This window comes from Colobus angolensis, unplaced genomic scaffold (genome assembly GCF_000951035.1).
Source record: "Colobus angolensis palliatus isolate OR3802 unplaced genomic scaffold, Cang.pa_1.0 Scaffold89, whole genome shotgun sequence".
In the NCBI taxonomy this organism is placed as follows: domain Eukaryota; kingdom Metazoa; phylum Chordata; class Mammalia; order Primates; family Cercopithecidae; genus Colobus; species Colobus angolensis.
In genome coordinates, this window is record NW_012122820.1 from 5,241,749 (window position 1) to 5,263,488 (window position 21,740).

General features: G+C 53.4%; 1 protein-coding gene across 1 annotated transcript in view; it reads left to right on the forward strand.

Moving 5' to 3' along the window:
* The first annotated feature begins 4,361 nt into the window (after window positions 1-4,361).
* The window catches only part of CCND2 (cyclin D2), a 31,466-nt gene continuing 14,087 nt past the window's right edge, over window positions 4,362-21,740 (forward strand). Inside the window, exons 1-4 of the mRNA XM_011931071.1 lie at window positions 4,362-4,861; window positions 6,623-6,838; window positions 9,386-9,545; window positions 19,424-19,572. Coding sequence (XP_011786461.1) covers window positions 4,667-4,861; window positions 6,623-6,838; window positions 9,386-9,545; window positions 19,424-19,572 — 720 coding nt within the window. The 5' untranslated portion in view covers window positions 4,362-4,666. The remainder of the gene's footprint in view (window positions 4,862-6,622; window positions 6,839-9,385; window positions 9,546-19,423; window positions 19,573-21,740) is intronic.

The following is a 21,740-nucleotide window of genomic DNA, read 5'->3' on the forward strand; positions in this document are numbered from 1 at the left end:
CCCCCTCCCCCGCCGCTTCCTCTCGCTCTCCCAGCCCCTTCCCCCACGTGTGGATGACGTCAAAATTCCGCGAAAAAGCCGCGTGGTGGCTCCCCGAGCGGAGGCGCGATTCCGCCGCCCAGCGGCCCCCTCCCGGGGGCGCCCGGAGGGGGGAGAAGGGCAGAGGCGGCCGGTTCCTTCTCCTCCCGGGAGGCAGGGCCCCCCGACGCCGACCGCCGGACGCCCTCCGCCCCAAAGCTGATTGGAAAATTCACTTTTGTGAGGCAAATGTATTTCCAGAGCTATTTTCGGCCGCGTGAGGCGTGTCCTAAGCTGAATCAGACAGGAAGAGGGGGAAGTTCGGGTCTTTTAATTTTTTTTCTCCTAAGGGAGGGGAGTGAGATGCTAGGTGGGTGACAGACGGCAGGCGCTCGCCTTCCTAACTCACGCCTGTCGCATCTGCCGCCTCAGGAATCCAGCCCCGTCCAAGGCGAAATTCGCCGAAAGGAGTGCGGGTGCACAGGCCGGACGGACTCTGCCCCCCTCCAGCGCGCAGCGCCCCAGCGCCCCGGCGCCCCGGCGGGCGCGCCTGCGACCAGAGGGTCCCGGAAGCGAGTTCACACCTGCAATCGCACTGCCCGTCACCACCCACCCTCCTCCCCCGTGCCCTCCGCTTCCCGACGTTTCCCTCTTCTCCTTGTCCGCATTTTTCTACTTTGCCTGTCCCTCCTTCCTCTTGATGTGCCTCCTATGTGTCCCCTCGGATTTCTGTGTCCCCTCGCGTTTGCCAGTCGGGTTTTCGGTTTTGATTGACCATCCAGCCCTCCACGGAGAAACACAAACACAGCTCCACTCTTTGGGGGAGCCGAGGGGAAGGCAGTGGCTCCCATTTCTGAGCCTGAACTCAGTCACTCCCCGCACCCCACCCGGCCAAAGCGCCCCTGGGCGGAAAAGGCGGGACTCGAACTCGCGCTGCCCCCGGGCCTTGAGCCGACCTCGGAATCACCTGGCTGGCAGGCATCCGCCAGGTGAGCTTGGGAGTCTGTGTGCTCAGTGCTGCAGGCTCCTGCAGAAATGTACCTATAAACACCCAACACCCTGCTGCACCCTCCACCTCCAGGCTTTGTACACTTTCCAACCGAAACTCCAAAACGCTAGAGAAGAGGGTGGGGAGCCGGCCGGAAAAGGAATAAAAGTTCAATAAAACTGGCGTTCGCTGAAGTTTATCACCAGCCCTATACGGGATATATATATATATATATATATATTTTTTTTTTTCCGTGAAGGGTGAAAAGGAGGTAAGGAAAAACCAACATTCTATCCCCCCCCCCACCGCCCCCCACCTCCTCGCCACGGTGATCAGTTTGGACTTAAAAGCCAGAGCACAGGCTCTTGCGCTTTTTCTCTAAACCTAAGTCTACACTGAAAGAAAATGTGCACTTTTGCCTAGAAGGCATCATGCCTTTTCCCGCGTGCTAGGTGGAGTGCATTTTAACAAGAAATTAGGGTTTTAACACATGGCCGGAGTGGCAACCAAAAGGGAAAACTCAGTTTCCAGTCCAAGCCTCCTAGAGACATTCCTGCCAACCTCCGCACCCTCTCACGCCCCACCCCACGTGTGAGAGTCTGCAAAACCACCGGGGATTGGATTCGATGGCGAGCTTCACGCTCGGGAACAGTCAGTAATCGGAAGGGGAAGTGGACAGGGGAACTTCAAGAGGCCAGCCTGCCACGCGGGAAGCGCCCGAACTTGCGGGTCTCCATGAATGCAGAGGGCGCCGGGAAGGGGGGGGCATCCGGCCGCGACCCTCTCTGCCCCTCCCATTCGCTGCCCCCTCCCCGCTGGAATTTCTCCGTAAAGCAAGACGGAGTGGGGGGAGGGGGAGAGGGAAGGGGCGAGAGGGCCCTCGGCTCACTCCCGAGACGTGAGGACTCGCCACCCAGGCATTCTCCTCGGGGTGGGCAAGGCCCCGGGACGACCACCCGCTTCTTCCTCGCCCCCCCCCCCCCGCCCCCACTTCGGGAGACCTAGAGCTCGAGATGCCTTTCCCGGGGCGGCGGGGAGTGTGCGGCGGGGTGGGGGTGGAAGAGACCTTGCTCGCAGAGCTATCAAGTGATGTCCAGAGGCTGGGAGCCCCGGCGGCCTCTGTCCTTGCCTGTCGGGTTAGATTTATACTTTAAAAATACCTCCCGCGCTCCCTCCTTTTCTCCCCTCTCCCCGCTGCAACTTTCTTTGATCCGCTCAAAGGTGGCTTAGGTGAAATTGGAGTAATTCCCTTATGGGGGTCTTAAAATGTAAGTGAATGTATTTATCCGGGGTGACTCGAAAGCTAAGTCCGGAAGTCCAACGTGACAAAAATCCATAGGGGATTGCTCGGGACCGACTGTGTGTGGCTGAACACGGTATTCGGCCCGGGTGTCATCCGCGACGCTGGACTGTTTCATTTTGAGTTTGCAACTTGGGTTTTTCAGCGAGCTTTTTTTCTTCCTGAAAGCTAATGGCTTCCACAGCAATTAGACATTTTCCTCGCCCGCCCCTTCCCTCCCCTTTCTTTACATATAGGAGATGGGATACTCATTCTCGCTGCTATTGATAAGGTCGGAGGCGGCCGGGCCTCTCCCCAGCTTTCGCCCGCCCCAGCGCCCGCTCTCCCTCCGCCCTCCCTTGGCTTCCTTTTGATGTAGTGGGGAACGCGTCCTACTAAAAAAAAAAAAAAAAAAGTAATCTGCCCGGTAACAATCAGCGCGCAGTAGCAGGAGCCCCAGAGCTATTGGCTATGCAAATAGAGGGAGGGGAGACGGCGCCCCAAACTCTTACTCACCCTTTTAAAGCGATATCCCCACCTTTCCCCCCCACAACCCCTTCCGCCCCACCCTCGTGTAAGGAGGCTGGCTCTGAGGCCTGAGTTAATCGCTTGCACCTCTGGTTTCTTTGCTCCCCTCCTCCGCCTTGCAGAGAACCTAATGTACGGCTCACCCTGCCCGCGCCCCACCCTGCCTTGCTGGCTCTCCGCGCCCCTGCCGGGGCCCCCTCTCTCGGTGAGGGAGGTACTTGGTCGGCCTCGGTGTGCCCAGAGAGCTCAAGCCACGCCATGCCCGCTGCACGTGCCAGCTCGGCCAGCACATCAGGGCGCTGGTCTCTCCCCTTCCTCCTTGAAATACACCGAAGGGCAGGGTGGGGGTAGGGGGTGACAGGAGGAAGGAGGTGAGGAAACGCCACCAGATCATATCTCCTGTAAAGACAGCCTTGACTCAAGGATGCGTTAGAGCACGTGTCAGGGCCGACCGTGCTGGCGGCGACTTCACCGCTGTTGGCTCCCAGGGAAAAAGCCTGGCGAGTGAGGCGCGAAACCGGAGGGGTCGGCGAGGATGCGGACGAAGGACCGAGGGTGGAGGCCTCATGCCTCCGGGGAAAGGAAGGGGTGGTGGTGTTTGCGCAGGGGGAGCGAGGGGGAGCCAGACCTAATCCCTCACTCGCCCCCTCCCCCTCCCGGGCCATTTCCTAGAAAGCTGTATCGGTGTGGCCACGCTCAGCGCAGACACCTCGGGCGGCTTCTCAGCAGATGCAGGGGCGAGGAAGCGGGTTTTTCCTGCGTGGCCGCTGGCCGCGGAGAAACCGCTGGGAGCCTTGCCCCCGGCCTGCGGCGGCCCTAGGCGCTGCACCGCGTCGCCCCACGGCGCCCCCAGAAACACTATGGTTTCTGCTCGAGGATCACATTCTATCCCTCCAGAGAAGCATCCCCCTTCCTTCCTAACACCCACCCCTCCTTCTTCTTCTTCCTCTGCACACACACTGCAGGGGGGCAGAAGGGACGTTGTTCTGGTCCCTTTAATCGGGGCTTTTGAAACAACTTCGAAGTTATCAGGAACACAAACTTCAGGGACATGACCTTTATCTCTGGGTATGCGAGGCTGCTATTTTCTAAAATCACCCCCTCCCTTATTTTTCACTTAAGGAAACTATTTCTAAATTGTCTGAGGTCACCCCATCTTCAAACCATCTACCCTACATTCCTGGATCTTAAATACAAGGGCAGAAGTATCAGGATCCGTTTTGAAGAAGCCAAAGTTGGAGGGTCGTATTTTGGCGTGCTACACCTACAGAACGAGTGAAATCAGAGGGCAGAAATAGGAATCGGTAGTTTTTTGTGGGTTGCCCTGTCCGGGGCCCCTGGCATGCAGGGCTGGACGGAGGGAGAGGGGTGGGGGGGCGGGGGACTGCGTTTGAAGTTAGGTCGGGCCAGCTGCTGTTCTCCTTAATAACGAGAGGGGAAAAGGAGGGAGGGAGGGAGAGATTGAAAGGAGGAGGGGAGGACCGGGAGGGGAGGGAAGGGGAGGAGGAACCAGAGCGGGGAGCGCGGGGAGAGGGAGGAGAGCTAACTGCCCAGCCAGCTTGCGTCACCGCCTCAGAGCGGAGAAGAGCCAGCAGGGGAGAGCGAGACCAGTTTGAAGGGGAGGACCGGTGCGAGTGGGGCAGCTCGGAGGCTCTGCTCGCCCACCACCCAATCCTCGCCTCTCTCCCGCTCCACCTTCTCTCTCTGCCCTCACCTCTCCCCCGAAAACCCCCTATTTAGCCAAAGGAAGGAGGTAAGGGGAACCCTTTCCCCTCCCCTTCCAAAAAACAAAAAGAGAAAAACACTTTTCCAGACCGGAGAAAGCAGGGGAGAGAGGGGTCGCCGGGCTGGCCATGGAGCTGCTGTGCTGCGAGGTGGACCCGGTCCGCAGGGCCGTGCGGGACCGCAACCTGCTCCAAGACGACCGCGTCCTGCAGAACCTGCTTACCATCGAGGAGCGCTACCTTCCGCAGTGCTCCTACTTCAAGTGCGTGCAGAAGGACATCCAACCCTACATGCGCAGGATGGTGGCCACCTGGATGCTGGAGGTAGGTGGGCGGGCGGCGCTCCCTAGGAGCCAGGACCCCTCCCGGATTCTCGGGTCCCCGGCCGGAGCCCTAAACCTGGGAGAGGGCAGTCCCCGCGCCGACCTCCCGGCCCCTGTGCGGGAGGTTACCGCGCGCCTTTTGGCGAGACGCGTGGCTTCTTTTCTGTTCCTCTCCAGATAAACTGGGGAGGGAGAGGGGGGAGGAAAATCTGGGAGAAGCGAGGCTGTCCCGGGCGGGGGTGGGGGAGCATCCCGCGCGCGTGTGCCTGCATGTGGCTGCCTCTTCTTCCCACCCCCCTCGCGACCTGTCTTTTGCGAAGCCGCCGCGGCTGCTTGCGCTGCGGTCAGGAAGGAGTCGGGGCCTGAAATCGGGACCCCAAGTAGAAAGGCAGCCCCCCAAAAGGCCAGAGCAAATTCGTCTTGGCCTCAGGCCCCCGCATGTGGTCGCGACTCCGCGCTGGCACTTCAGGGGGGAGGTGGAGGGAGGAGGGAGAGGGAGAGAAACAGGGAATTCAGGAGCCCCGGAAGTCCCATTGAAGAAACGTGTGTGACTGGGGAACCCAAAAGAACCACTTCTTGCCCCTCCAAGTCTTTGCCCAGAGAGCCGTGTGCCCACGTATGCACAGCTCTGGACCTGCCGTGGTTTCGCCATGTTGCTTTGCAAACTCCCCTTGGAAAGGCTGGGAAACGTCGCCCGCTTACCCTCGCACCCCATTATCCCGGCCACCCCACTTCTAATCGTGCCCTGTCCCCCGCCCCCCACCTCACGAAGGTTACTTACAGTTTGGTTTTCCAGCTTCCTCGGTGCGGAGATTTGGGTGGGGTAGGAAGGGGGGGGAGGGGGTGTGTGTAGGGGGGATATCGGGTCACCCCTAAAAGAGAGGTTGGAGCCCCCCATGCCTCTTTCCAGGGCTCCCTGCTCCCGTCTTTCCCTAGCTCGTCACCACGTTCCCTAGTTTCTGTCCTTGTGGGCCGCAGCCGGACGCTCCCGCCGCGGCGCTCACCCCTTCAAGTTTCCTCCCGGGATCCAAAGCCCCAGGGGTCGGAATACAGACCTTTCTGGCACCCGAAACCTCCCTTTCGGGAAGCCTGGCTCCTCTTTGGGGTTTTCACGCCAAAAGGGCTTTTCTAGGATATTTCCTCGATTTTTAATTATTTTTTGAAACCGTCCCCCCCCTGTTCCGACTCCAGCTGCCGAGGCTGCGGCGCTCTTCCTCCTCTCCTCCCTCCCCCTCTCTTCCCCACCTCTCCCCACCCGCCCCCCCAATAGCGGCCCCTGGGCCGCAGGGACCCCCCCAGACATTTTTTCCAATTGTCGGGAATGATAGAGGAGGATCTGGGGATCCGGATGAGACCAAGAAGTGGACCCCCGGAGCCTCCAGAATATTTTTATTGATTTTTTGAAAAGATGACGAAATCCAAAAAAGAGTGAGTGAGTTAGAGTGCGCGAAGGAGTAGCCAAAGGGAGCGTCGCGGAGCTGCCGCGGCTGCTGCGCACTTCTCCGACTCCCCGTTTTGGAGCTGTAGTTCACCCCCTTTTATAGGCTCCCTGGAATACCAAAGCACGGATGGGCTATTCTGATTCACCCCAGTTTCCTCATCTTTGTTCTTTATTCTTATCACCCATTTTACTCCCCTCCCCCTCCGCACAAAAAATTAATTTTTTTTGTTTCCATAGATGATGCTTTTTCATTCTTTTTCTCTTTTGCTGATGCTATGCTCTCCACCCCCGCCCCCCAACCCTTTCCCACTCCCATTATAGGTCTGTGAGGAACAGAAGTGCGAAGAAGAGGTCTTCCCTCTGGCCATGAATTACCTGGACCGTTTCTTGGCTGGGGTCCCGACTCCAAAGTCCCATCTGCAACTCCTGGGTGCTGTCTGCATGTTCCTGGCCTCCAAACTCAAAGAGACCAGCCCGCTGACTGCGGAGAAGCTGTGCATTTACACCGACAACTCCATCAAGCCTCAGGAGCTGCTGGTAATGACCGGCCCCTTCCTCCCTTCCTTTCTGCGATTCCCGCTTTCCCCTGGCCAAAAATCTGCCTTCTACTCACCACTTCCAGAGCGGATTCTTGGGATCCAAAATGACCCCACCAATAGAATTGACACACTTATGGGCAATAACTCATTTAATAGGAAACCAGTGTCTATGTTTTTTCTGTTCCCGCTATGTGCCCAGGCTCCGTGCCCAGCACTGAGGTTACATCTGTGAATAAGATCCTCGAGGAGATTTGGTGGTGAGACTCACTTCCAATTGTGTATGCATGTGTGTAGGGGACGCGTGGAATATTTTAATTAACAGTGATATTTTAATTAAATTTCCAAAGTTTCGAAAACAGTCTGAGAATGTGTGCACATGATAGGTATGTGTCTGCGCTGTGTCTCCTAAAAACTCGGAGTTCAAAGGTAATGTCCTCTGTATCCACAAAGCCTCAAGGTACCAACACATAATAGCTGTTCACTAAATATCAGTTCATTGACTTTTGAGCAAAGTCAAAATGCAGCCTTTCCCTGAAGGAGTCCGAGGCCTGGGTTCCTACCTCCAGTGGGACTGTGACCTTTGTGCAACCCCAGGGATCCTGTCTTATCTCTGGTTTTCGACCAGGGAACCTTTTTCCCACCTGATCTGACTCCTTTTCCCTGCAGCTTGACATATAAGACGGCCATATTGCAGCTGTACTGGATGGAAGAGCGGCTCCAAGGCCCACCTTCAGTGGTTTGCACACCCCTCTTTGCACTGTTCAGAAAAGCACCCCCTCCTTCCCGCCCCCTCCCCCTCCTTACTGGCAGGGCCTGCACAAAGTCCACAGAGCTGAGGCTGGCTTCTTGAACTGAGCTCTTTGTGAGGAGCCTTCCTTTCTGGGGCTGTGCTGCCATCTAGTGGAAGACATGCACAAGGTTGGGGGAGGAATTGCTGAGAATGTGGAGAGGGGCCTGAATGACTTCACCTTTGAACCGCTGCCAGATTTGAGCTGCTTCTGGTTTGGTCCGAGAGGCCTAGAAAGGTGCTGTCTTCTGGGAGATCTGCTTCCTTTAATAACGGTGCAGGACCAGTGGTTCGTACTCGCATTACCCTGTGAAGAGGAAGGGCTGGCATTTCAAGCCATCTTGGAAGATGGTGGTGGTTTAGTAGTTTATTAGGGCCCTTGACCCCAACTGTCCGCAGAAAGCCAAGGCAGACTTTAAAGCTTATGAAGAAAACATTGTTAGAATTGGGAACCAATTTGTCTTTCTCATGAGAGAGCAGGAAAAATAATCTTCATATGATTCTTTTGTTTCAAGAGGATGGTGAACTGAGATGTTCTTCAGGACACCCAAATCTTTCCAAGACTAGCCAAGCACTATACTGCTCCAAACAAACTTGGCTTTTTCCTGTTCCCTTTCCCTTTATCCCAGAAGTTGGGATTTGGAAGAGTCCTATTTTACAAATGAGAAGGCTGAGGCCTGGGAGGGAAAGGAAATCACCCCCAGCCCCACGGCTCTGGAACTGGTGCTCTGGTTGCTGGTTTAGCAAATGAAAGAGATTCCAGGTTCTCCAGGTGAATGGGAGAGGGGGTGCAGTGGCAAACAGTCCCTGCCTCTGATTCTGATGACAGCTCAGTGGATAGGCATATTTTCTGGTAGCACATACAATGTTTTTAATGTTTTATTTTGGACTGTTTCCCTTTGAGCACAGTTTCCCATAAATATCTCAGTGAAAGAGGGAAACAAAGTTTTTGTTCAGGTGGGTTGCTGGTGAGAGACCCAAAAGAGACAGGGTTGGCTGGTCCCCACAGGTGCACCGAGGGATGCTGTGACACTAAGCAGGCACCTTCACCTTGCCCTGAATCACCTTTATCTGCAAAATGGGTCTGCTAATGACCATGTGGTCCTTTAGTCATGATGACAACGGCCCCTTGAAACATTTAGGTGAAAGGGCTGAGTGTCGTATCCCCAAAATTTCTGTCTGATATGTCAAAGGGGAAAGTTTGAACAGCAGAGAGATAAAGGCACTTTTTGGGACTAAGTAAAAGCAAGCTAATTGGTTGCCAAGGAGTTGGGCCAAGGAAACTTATTTTGAGCTTTATCTGTGTGCGTCATTTTTCCATGAAGATTAAAAAGACTATTAATTCGGTGATAGAGACATATACAATAAATTACCATGAAAGGGCCACAATGACCTTGGCCGTATCTCATTGTAGGTTCAGCTTTCTGGGTGGGCGGGAAGCAGTATTGCCAGCAAGTCAGGGTTGGGAGGGGGTAAGGGGAGCTGGAGTGGAAACGAAATAGAAGAAAATAGAATCTTGGCAACAGCTACCTGGGCTCTCATTATTTTCAGTGGAGCCTGACATTTGAAGCATAAGAAGAGCTGTCAACAACTTCAAAGCTTGAGGGGCACATTGACAAATGGGCCCGCCTTACAATCTAGCAGCCACGTCCTAATGAGCGGCCTTAAAACTGGTCTGGAGCCCAACCCCCAACCCCCTACACCAGGTCAGCCTGTGGAGTTTAGAGTCTCCTCTTCTCTTCCTGCCTTCCCCTCCAGGAGTGGGAGCTGGTGGTGCTGGGGAAGTTGAAGTGGAACCTGGCAGCTGTCACTCCTCATGACTTCATTGAGCACATCTTGCGCAAGCTGCCCCAGCAGCGGGAGAAGCTGTCTCTGATCCGAAAGCATGCCCAGACCTTCATTGCTCTGTGTGCCACCGGTAAGATGAAGCTTGAGCCAGGGAGGGAGACGGGAGAGATCTTTTGGGAGATGTCCAGGGAGAGGCAAAAGGCCGTACGAGCTTTGATTTTAGTTGAGGAGTTTAGAGGAGGGGTGGTCTTAGTAGTCTAAAGTCCGAAGTTTCATTCTTGGGTTGCTTTTTTTAACTTTATCTGAGCTTTGTATATTCGCTTTCTCTGCTAAACTCATAAATGGTTTATGAGGACAGGTGTGGTTAAGGCAAAAAAAAAAAAAGAGTGCCTGTTAAAATATTCTTTATGATGGCTAAAGTGCTCTTTGAAGATTATATACACTGCTCACTGGTTGTGTTTAAATCTTTAATCTTTTAAGGAAAAGGATGGCTTGGAGATAAGCCCAAGAGGAAATCTGGGGGGGATGGGGGCAAATACAGGTTAAAGGAACAATGTCAAGATAAATATGCTGCCTGCCTTGATTAGTAGTAAGGGAGACCAAAGGAATTCTTTTTTTTTTTTTTTTTTTTACTGTAGGGCATTTATGGCCTTCTAGCTGTTCACTTCTCTAGCTGTTTGCCCCACTGGGCAGGGGAGTGAACCCGGTTGGCTTTCGGTAAGGCTTTACTTTCTGAGCGCAGGGTTCTGATGGCCTCACTTCATGTGGAGGTGTTTTGATTTTGGCTGCGGCCTTTAACATTGCAGTTCTGCCTACCATGGGGATCCCAGCATTGATACATAGTTCCTACTGGCCCATTTGCTTTGTATTTTCCTAATAAACTGAAGGCAGTGGTTTGCTATTGTCTTATTAAATAGCCTTGGCCAGTGTCTGCTGGTTTTCCTTTTTTTTTTTCTTGGTAGCGGCCATGGCAGAGACCCCGGATCGTTACTCGTCCAAGGCAGAGATGTCAGCAGTTCGTGTTTTGACAGTTGGAAACCTTAGGTTAAAAGCTGATGACTTGGGAAGACCTTTTGGTGCGGTTCACCTCAAATTTGCCAAGAGTAGTTGCATTGCTAGGTGGACTCAGGTGGTAACTTTTTTTAGTAGGTTGTTACATGTTACTCATGAGTGCTATAGATGATTATATAATGTACAATGTAGTGCATATGCCCTGTGCTCACAGTCGGAAGGTCAGGCTTTGCTACATATCAGTGGGTGACCTTTGATTGGCTGCTTAACCTCTCTGAACCCCAGCTGCTTCATCTCCAAAACAAGCCTATTGATACATCATCCTATGGCCTTTTCAGAGCAGCTAGGAAAATTAAAATCGGAAAGGTGATGCATGTGGAAGTGCTTTGTAAACCAGAAGTGTAGGTTGGACCTTCACTAATTGTGAAAATGCTGCCATCTCCAATGTTAACCCTGATTTTAACTGTTCCGACTAAAGTGGATATGATGGCTTTCCTTTACTGGCTGCCCTTGTCTGTTTCTAGCAGGACCTGTGTGTTCTGCACTTGTAGGCTTGAGTGTGGAGTCCTTCCCGCCTCCTGCCTGTTCATCTAGGGCACAGGTTTCAGCCTTTTGCTGGTTTTTCATAGTCCTGTTCTTCTGGATGCAGGCCAGGCCTCATGGCGTGCACATGCGCCCCGTGCGCCTTGGTGGGAGAGTCCATTGTCCTTCCTGTAGCCCTGGGGGTGGTTCTTAGGACCCCTGTGGACCCCTGCTGCCTTTTGGATAGTGGTCACTCCGGCTTCCTTCCCTTCTGCTGTCTGGCGGGGGCCCGAGAGGTCAGTCCTCCAGTGACCTGTCATTTTGTCTCCCAGGCTCGGCTGTCCCCTTCCTCTCTTATTTGATTCACTGTGGGGGAGGGGTCAGCCAGTTCTTTCTCCCTGGCCCAAGGACAGCTGACCCCCGACCCTAAACTCCCCCATTGCCCAGCTGTTGATAGCCAGAGCTTGGATTTGACATTGCCTCTTGACTAACAGATCTTTTGGAGTCCATCCACCCCTTCCTCCTCTCTGATCTCTGATTGGGGTAGGGGTGCTGGGTGAAGTTACCCGGGTATGGGCAGATCCCCAGATTCCGTCTAGACCCATTCTCGAAAACTGGGGATCCCATCCCCCATCCGTGGCCTTCTTGCCCAGATCTTTGGGCTGGCTGCCAACTCCAGGGCCAGAGTGGGGAGCCTGGGATTCAGGGGCTGAGGACAGAGGCCCAAAGGGAGACAGAGGCAGTTATAAAGACTGTGTTTTGGGGACCCTGAACTAGCTCTGGTCAGGGACTGGGAAAGGACACCCCCAAACCAAATGAAAATCGTGTGCTAAGCACTAAGCCTCAGGCGTGGACTGGGCAGAGCAGAGGGAGGTCCTTGGCAGTTTCCTGGGTCTGAAAAGGATGGGCCTTTATCGCAAGACGCTGCTTTCCCTGATCTGCACCTGGGTTTGTGCAGCTGACCGAGTCACACAGAATCCTGGCTGCGTGGAGCTTGACAGCAGTTGGCCTCACAACACTAACACCAAAGGCCGCTTTTCTTGAAGGAAGCACCTTCCATGCAGAGGAGATTGTACATTGTAGGGCCAGAGTATGATGAATGGGCGAGGACTCAGGACTCTGGCCAGTAGCGGGCACAGAGTGGCTGAGGACCAGAGGTAGGAGACGCGGATTCCCCAGCCCAAGCTGTTGCTCTCACCTGCCCCTCACATCCCACACTTCTCTCCTTTTCCCCCAGTCCTGGATGTTCCATCCTGGAGCTGATGAAACACCTGTGGCCAGGGTCTTGGAGGCCCACAGTGGGTGGAGGGTGGGGGTCCCGAGAGATGGCAGCCAACCCTCAAGCTGTGCAGTTATTTGATGGGAAAAGCTGGTTGTGAAAGAGCTGGCAGTGGTTCTGCAGTGTGTGGGGAGCGTATGTGTGTGTGAAAGGGGAAGGGAGAGCGGGAGAATACAGGGGCTGTGGGAAGTGTGGCGAACTGGCGGTCTTGCTTTATGGGGCTCTAGGGTAAGATGGTGGCAAGGCAGAGAGAAGCGCTCCTTCCTTCCCTGCTCAGCCTGAAATGGCTTCTGGAAGAGGGAGGGCCCCAAGGACAGGGTATCCCTCTGCAGCACGTCCTGGTCAGTGCAGGCATGGGTGGGTTGGGTGGGAGATCTTCCTTACTACAGCTCCTAGCATTCCCGTTCCTGGAGTTCCCAAAACTGGGGAAGCAGAACTGAGCCATAGCTTCCCTGGTTGCAGCTCTGCTGATAGAGCACCCAGGTCTGCAGGCGAGGAAAGCAGACCACTGGAGATGACCCGGGATCGCACTCTGGCACTGGGAGATTCTTGACATGTGGTATCATGCTCGGTGGATGATTCCAGTTAGTTTAGCAGAGCCAGTGGCATTGCGTTTACACCTGGCATTGAGGAGGGGGAGGTGCTCACCCTCCCTCTCCAGGCACCCACATCCCTTCTTTCTTCACTAGAAGCCCACCCTGAGATGCTGCACCTTGCTATTTCTGCCACACGCAATAGCCACCCTTAGGCCTCCCGACACCAAGGCCAGAGTCCCAGTGTTGACTATAACCCATTGTGCTGTCCTAGCCCCTGCCCTGGCTTTACCTACAGGTGTTCCCTCAGATTCCATCCCCAAGTGAGAGAGAGACAGTGGTGGTCCAGAGAAGTTCCGTGATTTGGCCCTTGATCTAGAATGGGAGATTCGCCTTGATGGGTGCTGGGGAGGAAGAATGAAAACCGTCTGTCCATCTGCAAGCCTCTGAGCTGCCCCTGAAGCTGAGAGGTCATGGGACTGAGGGGAAGTCGTTAGCAGGCCCCGTGGGGACAGGCAGCCAGGCAGCGTGGTGCTTGCCATCTCTCTTCTCTGCGGATGTAAGATGAACGGGTAGCAGGCTCCTCATCGCCCTCCAGCCAGCCCCCTCCCCAGCTCCTGCCAGCAGGCCTTGCAGTTTCATGGGCCTTCCCTTGTCATGGCAGTCCTGCCCCACAAGGACAGGGTATGCTGGTCCTATTCTCGGGGTGGCAGGTGATGTCCCTGGCCTGAGAACACTCTGGTTCTGGCCCTTTGAACTTCCACCTGACTGCAGGTTGGAGAAGAGGAGACCTGGGGAAAGCCTGACCTGGCCTTCCCTTTCTTCTTCAGCCTCAGAGTGCGCATCTCTCTCCCGCATTGGTGAACAGGAGCAAAGCCATCACCCCTGCACCCCACGACCTTGGCCACCATAGCCAAAATGATAAGTGCTAAACTTACTGGGCAGGGCCGTGTATTCCATGGTTTTAAACTTATTTAGCTCTGAACTCCTTCTTCAGTAAAATCCTACCAAGAAGTGCAGATATGCAGCTGATGAAATGCAGCACTTCTCAGGGCCCGTGCAGATGAGGGAGCCCAGTGGGACCCCCAGGGGCTCTCAGGGCGTCCTTGGGAGGATAAGCCATTTGTGCTTGCTGGTGCCGGGGCTGGAGCTGGGACCCAAGTCCTTTGATTCCTGAGCCAGAGTGCCACCTTTGGGGCTTTTCTCCCACTTCTGATATGAAAGGCTGCCCTATCCTCCTGAGTGGTATATGGGAGGTGACCTTGAGGAGCTGGTCAGCTTCCAGAAAGTTACAAAGAGCTCTGGATCCGGAGTCCCAAAATCTCATCCAGACCCCAGGCCCAACACTCGCAGTGAGTGACACGAGCCAGATCACTTCATGTCCCAATACTTCATTGATTCACCCGTAAAAGGAGATGTTTGAAAGAGATGAATTTTAGCTCTTTTTTATTTATACCTCACCGTCACCACCGCCGTCATGAACAAGCATGCAGCCCACACCGGAGCTGCCCCTGGCACCTGTGGGTCCAGCTGGGATTCCCCTAAGGCGTGTCCCTTGCCTCCACCACTTTGCCGGGAGGGAGGCGGGAATGTCGGGTGTTCCCGGTTATGTGGGCATCGTTCCTGGCTCGGGTGAACCGCGTCTGAATGAACTGTGGAATGTGCTGGGTTAGCGTTGCCAACTTCTCTCGCCCATTGGCTGAGTGTTCTTGGGGTTCTTTTCATTCCCCCGCGGGGCTGCACTTTCTCCCAGCTCTGCAAAGCAGCAGGAGACTTTGGGGGACTCGATGATGTCATTTCTGGGACACATACACAACTGGATAGTGACAGATTCTCCAGGAAGCACAGAGCCCTCATTCTTCCTGGCCTGCTTGGCCTGCTCCCTGCAACTGCCTGCAATCCAGGGATGCTGGGCGCCTTTCTCCTCATCCCTCCAGACACTGGCGAGCATCTCCAGTCAGAACTCCCCACCACAGTCCTGCAGGAAGTCCCAGGAGTGAGAGCAGAGGAGGAGCAGGTTGCGGAGGATGCTAGCTGACATTCATTGCTTACCTTGAACCAGGCACTGTGCTTTTACAAGGATAATTTTAAGTTAATCCTCAGAACAACACTACGACGTGGGTATTGCTATTCTCATTATTTGCAGATCAGAAAATGAAGACTCAGAGAGGTCAGGCAACTTGCCCAACTTCACACACTTGGTAGGTGGTAGATGGAGATTCAGCCTCAGTCTGGTTCCAGAGCTAATACTCTGAACCAGTGAGCTGTGTTCTCCAGAGGTCTGCTTTGGTTGGAGGGGAGCTGGAGGCCTAGGCTCTGGGATGGCCTCTGTTCCCCATGGCAAGGTGTGTGGCTGCTCCTGCTCTCTTTAGATCCCCAGATGCAGCAACCTGGGAAAGGCCCTCCTGGGTCTGGTGGGGACTGGGGCAGGAGTGGAGGCTGTCCAAGCTCCATGCACTTCACCTTCTAGCTGGGAGCTTTTTGAGTCTACTCTCCAAATCCTTCCCATCTCCCTGGAGAGTCTTCTGGGAAGTGTCTCAAATGCTCTTCTTCACTCTAGTGCCTCCTTTCTTTTTTCTTTTCTTTTCTTTTTTTTTTTATTTGAGACAGAGTCTTGCTCTCATCACCCAGGCTGGAGTGCTTGGCACAATCTCTGCTCACTGCAACCTCCACCTCCTGGGTTCAAGTGATTCTCCTGCCTCAGCCTCCAGAGTAGCTGGGAGTACAGGCGCGTACCACCATGCCTGGCTAATTTTTGTGTTTTTAGTGGAGACGGGGTTTCACCATGTTGGCCAGACTGGTCTCACACTTCCAACCTCAGGTAATCTGCCCACCTCGGCCTCCCAAAGTACTGGGATTACAGATGTGAGCCACTGTGTCTGGCCTTCAAGAGCCTCCTTTCTTTGAGCAGTTTCTTTAGAAGTTATCCCTGTAGTAGTACAGACATAGCCATTTTACAGCACACCATCCTCTACTATCTAATGCATTGATGTCCAGCCTTAAAAAGTCTTAATGTTGTGCATTTTGGGGGGAGTCCTCCATGCTGCCTGGAACAGGGAGGAGCACATTGTAATGAGTCAATGAAAATGGATCGCTGATCAGTTCATTGACTCTCTCTGCTGCAGGAGGAGGGATCTCAGGAAGTTGCCAGCATCTCACCTCTCCAGGTGTGCAATTAAGGATGGAGAGGGTATACCCTCACCCCTGAGCGTGCCTTCTGCACCAGCGTATAGCTTGTTGGCATTTTGATCAAGAGACTTAAGAGACTGCTGAGAAATTTTTACCTGGTTTTTATTTGTTAAAATAATATTATGCGAAAAATTTACAAACTCATCTGTGTTTCTCCCGTCTAACAGAACAGCTTTGATTTTCTGCGCATCCTTCCGGTACATCCATAGGCATGTATGTATGTAGGTACCCATGGTTGTAATGTTCATCATCGCATGCATGCATGCAATTTGGATTTCTGCTTCCTTCTTCTGAGTGGATATTGTGACCATTTCTCCATCCTGTCATAGCGACAAAGCTGATGGTTTCCAGGAATGGCTGCATTGGGTAGGTGGAGCTTTCCACAGTTGAGGGTGGGGGTTGGCTAGTTTACAGCTAGGAAGCTAGTGCACAGATGAAATGATGTTTCATTTTTCTGTTTTTCTCTCTGTTCAGTATCCTCTCCCAGTAGAGAGGGGGATGTCCTTGAGAGTGGTCCTGGAGCAGCCCTGGTGCCACGGGGAAGTAGCGCTGCTCTGTGGAGAGGGCTGCTTTGTGACTTTGCTGGCTGGTGGTGGCCGCGATACATTCTGTTGTCTCCTCATTGTTCTCCTTGGGAGTCATTCCCATTCCACATCCTCAGAGAGCAACGTAGAGCTGTAAGGCACCTGGGACATTATCCTGCCTATGATCTTTAAACTCTTTTTGACCTAAGCCATGAAGGAAGAAATACATTTTATAACACAACTCAGGATACTCGTACAAGTATATCAGACTGATACAAAAGTTTCTCCAAACAATATTTACTCTTTAGTACATGCAGTGAGTCTGATACTTTCTATCCTACTCTATTTGGTTAAAGGAGAACAACAACAAAAATTGCTGGTCACGACCCACAGATACATTTCATGACCCATTAATGAGTTGCAGCTAGAAGTTAGAAAAACACTTGTCTCACCCAACCAGTTATTAGACAAATGGGAAAGCAAGCCCTTGGGAAGAGAAGTGCCTTGCCCACAGTCTGACGTCTGGACCTAGCTGGAGGGCTGATGTTGCCTCAGTATTTGACTCACCTGGAGGAGAGGTGGGGCGTGCTCAGGGATCCAGAGGAAGATGCTCCTCTCCTGGGTAGCAGGCAACAGAGGGCAGCACGGCCGCCCTCCTGGTCTCTGGCAGCTCTTCTCCTCTGGCTGTGGGAACACACTGCTCCTTTGGTGCCACTCTGAGCTGCTGAGAGGCAGCCAAGTTCAAGCACAAAATGCTCCCCTATTCTATGGGACGGGACAATGTCCCCAGGAGGACTCCCCTGAAAACTTTCTTGGTAAAACAAAAAGGGAGGTAGAGTCTCCCTGTGCACTGGTGCACCTGTTCCCCCTATGCCTGCTGGCTTCCAGAAGTGCATCCGTATGCCAGTAGTAAGAGTCGGTTTTGCTAGCAGTGGGACGGCAGAGACGGGCATGTGTGAGGTGCTTCCCGGTCTGAGGCCTGTGGCAGAGGGAAGGGAGGGCCGGGGGTACTTTCCTGCCCCTTCCCTGGCAGATGCTCCCACCCGGGCCTTTGTGGGCCCAGGGCCATGGGCCGGCTGCCCCGCTTGTGTTATGAATGTCACAGGGGGGAGCTAACGAGGTTATTGGGCAGAGAAGCACTCTCCTGTGACCCATGTGGAAGAGACCTACAGCAGAGCAAGAGGCAGGGAGGCCGGCTTTGTCACACTGTCCATGGCGACAGAGAAGGCATAGGAGGGGCGGGTGGACAGCAGGCGTGGGCGTAGCACCATTATATACGTCCCTCAAGAGGTGGAGATGGTGAGAAGGCAATGGGAAAAAAAGCCAAGGAGACAGGCAGATGGCCAGGTTTGCTCTGCATTCATGATGGGAGGGGAGGGTTGTGCTTGGCTCAGGGATCTTACTTGATGCTGAGGCAGTGGGCCCGCCATGAAAACGGCTGCTGTAGAAAATGTGTTTGTAATAGAGCGTGATAGGAAGAAGGGGAGATACGAGAGGGGCTGGTTTTGTAGGTTTAACCTGATTATTTTTGCTGTACGTTGAAGGGTGACCCACTGTTCCCTGTGTGCTCTGTCTCCTGCCCCCACGTGCCCCTTCCATGTCTACACACAGTAAGTTCACTAGAGCAATGCTAAAACTGGAAAGAGTACGCTTTGCAAGACTTACTGCACTCCAGGACCGTCACTAGGGTGATGACTGAAACTATACCCACTCTAACGTCATGTCAACATGAGCAGGGGCAACTTAAACTCTCAGAAGTCTCAGGGGTCTCACCCATACCATTAGGGTGACGCTCTTGTGCACTTTCTGTGGCTGATGGGTGAATTAAACAGGACGTAACGTGTAGCGTATTGCATATGGTGGTCATTGGTAGCTGTCGGCAGCAGTAACAGGAGGAAGTTGGCTGTCTTTATTTCCCCTTGATGGACCAAGCAGCTGCTGGATCATGGCCACCCAGCCCCTGGGGTCTGGTCTTTCAAGAGGAGCCCTCCAGCACACGGGAGCATCCTCTGTATTTGCTGTCAGAAATGGCAGTGGATGGGGTTCCAGCCTCTCTGATTTATTATCCTCATTCTGCACTTCTCTGTAGCAAGTCACATTTTTTTCTCTTAGTAATAAAATGGGGACTTCAGGCTCATGAGTCATAACATCGAAACCAAGTCACCCATCTGATTCAGATGCAATGATTAATCTTTGGTGCTTAGTTAGAGCCCTATGTTGGGGTTAGAATCCTCTGCCCTAATGTTCTGAGGGTTCTTGCTGTTGGGCCAGAGGTTGGGAACTGGGTGGAACTCAGCCCCGACTCGCCCACTTGCTGCATTGCTGCTTCTTGCATTTCCTTTTTTAAAATCAAATCTTTTTTTTGGGGGGGGGTCATATTAATCCTTGATGCCTGTCCGGAAACTATAGCAAGATCCCATCTGAGTTAGCATTCTGCATAGATTTTGCCCGTTTCTCCCACCTCCTTGTACTTTCCCTCCTTCTCACATCTGGAGCCCCCGGTCTGTCCTGCTTGCATGGCCCATGGGGTACCTTATCTGCACTGGTCTCAGGCATTCTCTGCTGTTCCCTCCGTCACCTCTAGAGACCATGACTCGCTCACCTTGCTGCCCCCCCCCCAGGGTCAAGAATGTTACCTCGGACATGCTTAATATGACTGGCATTTGGGGACTGGGGATCTTGAATCCCTGTGCATTCATTGTGTGCACTTAGATAAGCTGCCTTCCTTCCCTGCCTCAGTCTCCTCCGTTTAAATCCGGAACAGCCATGGTGATGGTAAATAAACACAGGCTTCCTGTGAAAGAACTCGAGGGAGGACATGCCTGCAGGGCACGGGGTCACTCGTGCCGCCGACCTGCTGCCGTTCTGTTTGTGAGTCTCTGCAGTCTCGGGGAGCTCCAGGATCCAAATGTGTTCCGTGCCCTGACCTTCTGCCTCTCATTCCTTGCAGACTTTAAGTTTGCCATGTACCCACCATCGATGATCGCAACTGGAAGTGTGGGAGCAGCCATCTGCGGGCTCCAGCAGGATGAGGAAGTGAGCTCGCTCACTTGTGATGCCCTGACCGAGCTGCTGGCTAAGATCACCAACACAGACGTGGTAGGTGGCCGCCACCTTCTTGGCTAAGTCCAGATGTCTCTTCTCAGCTCAGGGAAAGAGACGACGGATTTGATTGTGTTGTGTCAGAGGTATTTTTTTGGTTCGTTTTCTAAGATTGACATCAAGAGAGTACAAAGTTCAGCAGGTGACACGCCCTCTTAAGGTTCTGAAAAGCTGTGCACCACGAAATACAGAAGAAAACTCAGCAAGCAGATGCGGGGGGCAGGGGGCGGGAGGGCTGTTTACCGATGTTCCTCTATGGCGTGGGCTTCCCAGTGGGTCTGAATTGTTGCTTCATTGCCATATTTGTACACGCTGCCGGGCTGCCTCTGCCCAGCAGTGAAGAGCTGCCGTGTCTGCTCACACACGCTGAGGCTGTAAGGCGCACGGAGGAGGAAGGAGAGCCAGGACTCAGCTGCCGTGGACGGAGCAGTCACACAAGAGGTGCCCCAGTGTGAGAACGGTGTCCGTCCCTGGCAAACCTCTCCACCCCTCCCCGCTCTCTCTCCCTTTTGTTCAATGCAGTCATGGATTACAAAGTGCTTTCAAAAAACAAAGTGCCATAGAAACTCAAGAAACTATTATTAGCTCTGGAGCTTCCCCATTCTGTGTGCCCTGTGGACGGCTCAGAGGCTGTTACTTCCTGTTGCCAGAATTTGGAGTTCCTGAGAAGAAAGGTTTTGAGAGAGACCAGGGTCAAGTGAGACTCCGAATTGAATTGGTAGGAAGCTGCAGTCTTATGGCGGTGGAGCCAGGACGGTGCTGAGAGGTCAGGGAGGCGGTTCCTTATTTTCCACGGGCGGGTCAGGGGTTGAAGTAACCAGCCAGGAGGGGCTGGGCAGTGGCTGAGCTGGGACTAGAGCCCCCAAGCTCCGACTGCCCCCTGGAAACTTTCCACTCCACCCTTGCTGCCGCTCCTGGGATCTTTTGGTTCGAAAAAAACCCGTGGGTTTAAAGTCAACCCGAGAGAGGGTTGTTGGCCCTGAGCCCTCGTGCATCACCATGGAGAGGCTGAAGAATGCTGGGCACTTCACGATGACACCCTCTGGATGGTCCAGGGGGATTCAGATGCCCTCTGGGGGCTTTTACTGAGTTAAGGGATCATGTGATTTACAGGCCTATGGCTGAGGCCTGCACAGGGGATACTGACTTCAGAGAGCTCAGGGCTGCAGCTCGCTGGCTTCCTCTCCCGCCCACCTGGATTTTTCCTGGCGTTTGTTCCCAGCTCAGAGAAATGGCGCGGGGAGATGCTGACTGAGCAAATCCGGGGTCCTCCTCTGAGATACTTCTTAGATACGGTTTTAAAATGCGGGCTCCAAACATATGCTTTTTAAACGAGGACTCAAAAACAGACTGAAAAGCTCCCTCCAGTGCAGCATGAAGAATGCTTTTCTAATCCTCCAGAGAAAAGTCATGGACAGGACTTAACATTTATAGAAATGGTACACTTTCCTCCTTTTCTGAATGTCTTCAATTAAGGCTGCCTTACAAACAGGACTCCCAACCAATTTAAGACAAGCCCTTCCTCAATGCCTGGAGACAAAAATGTCAGTGACAGGAGTTTGAGCGGCCACCCCCTCCTTCTGCCCCCAGGCATTATAACCTTCCCCCCGGCCATGTTGATAGACCTGCTCTGATGGGCTGACCACCCTACCGGCTCCAGCCTTTTCCCACCTGCCTCTGTCCCCCCTTACTGATCTCACATGGACAGTGGTGTCAATTTCACTCCTGGGAGTTGCTGCTAAGTCTCTTGGCTTTTCAAGACTGCAGGCAAGTCAGTCTGTCATCTCATCTGGAGAAACTGTTTGCCTTTTTCTGATACTACATAGCCGGTCCATTTAAGTCAGCTGACCAACTCTGTTAAATGGACATGAAGTGGATACAAAGCTGGTTTAGGGGTGTCCTCCTATAAATCCCAACTGTTGGTCGAGTTGGTATCTCATTTCTATAATGGGCACACACCGTGTTTCTTAACTGGGGCTGCCTGTGTATGCCTCATTGACACCAGTGGGCCTGGGTTGAACATTTTCATACTTAAAAATCAAGAGTGAAAGTAGTGAAATGTAAAATTCATAACGCTTTTTCAAATAAAAATCTGAGACCTCAAGAAGTTCCAGGCTTACCTCTGGCACCCCAGATGCTTGTTCGCTCTCCCTGAAAATGTTTTT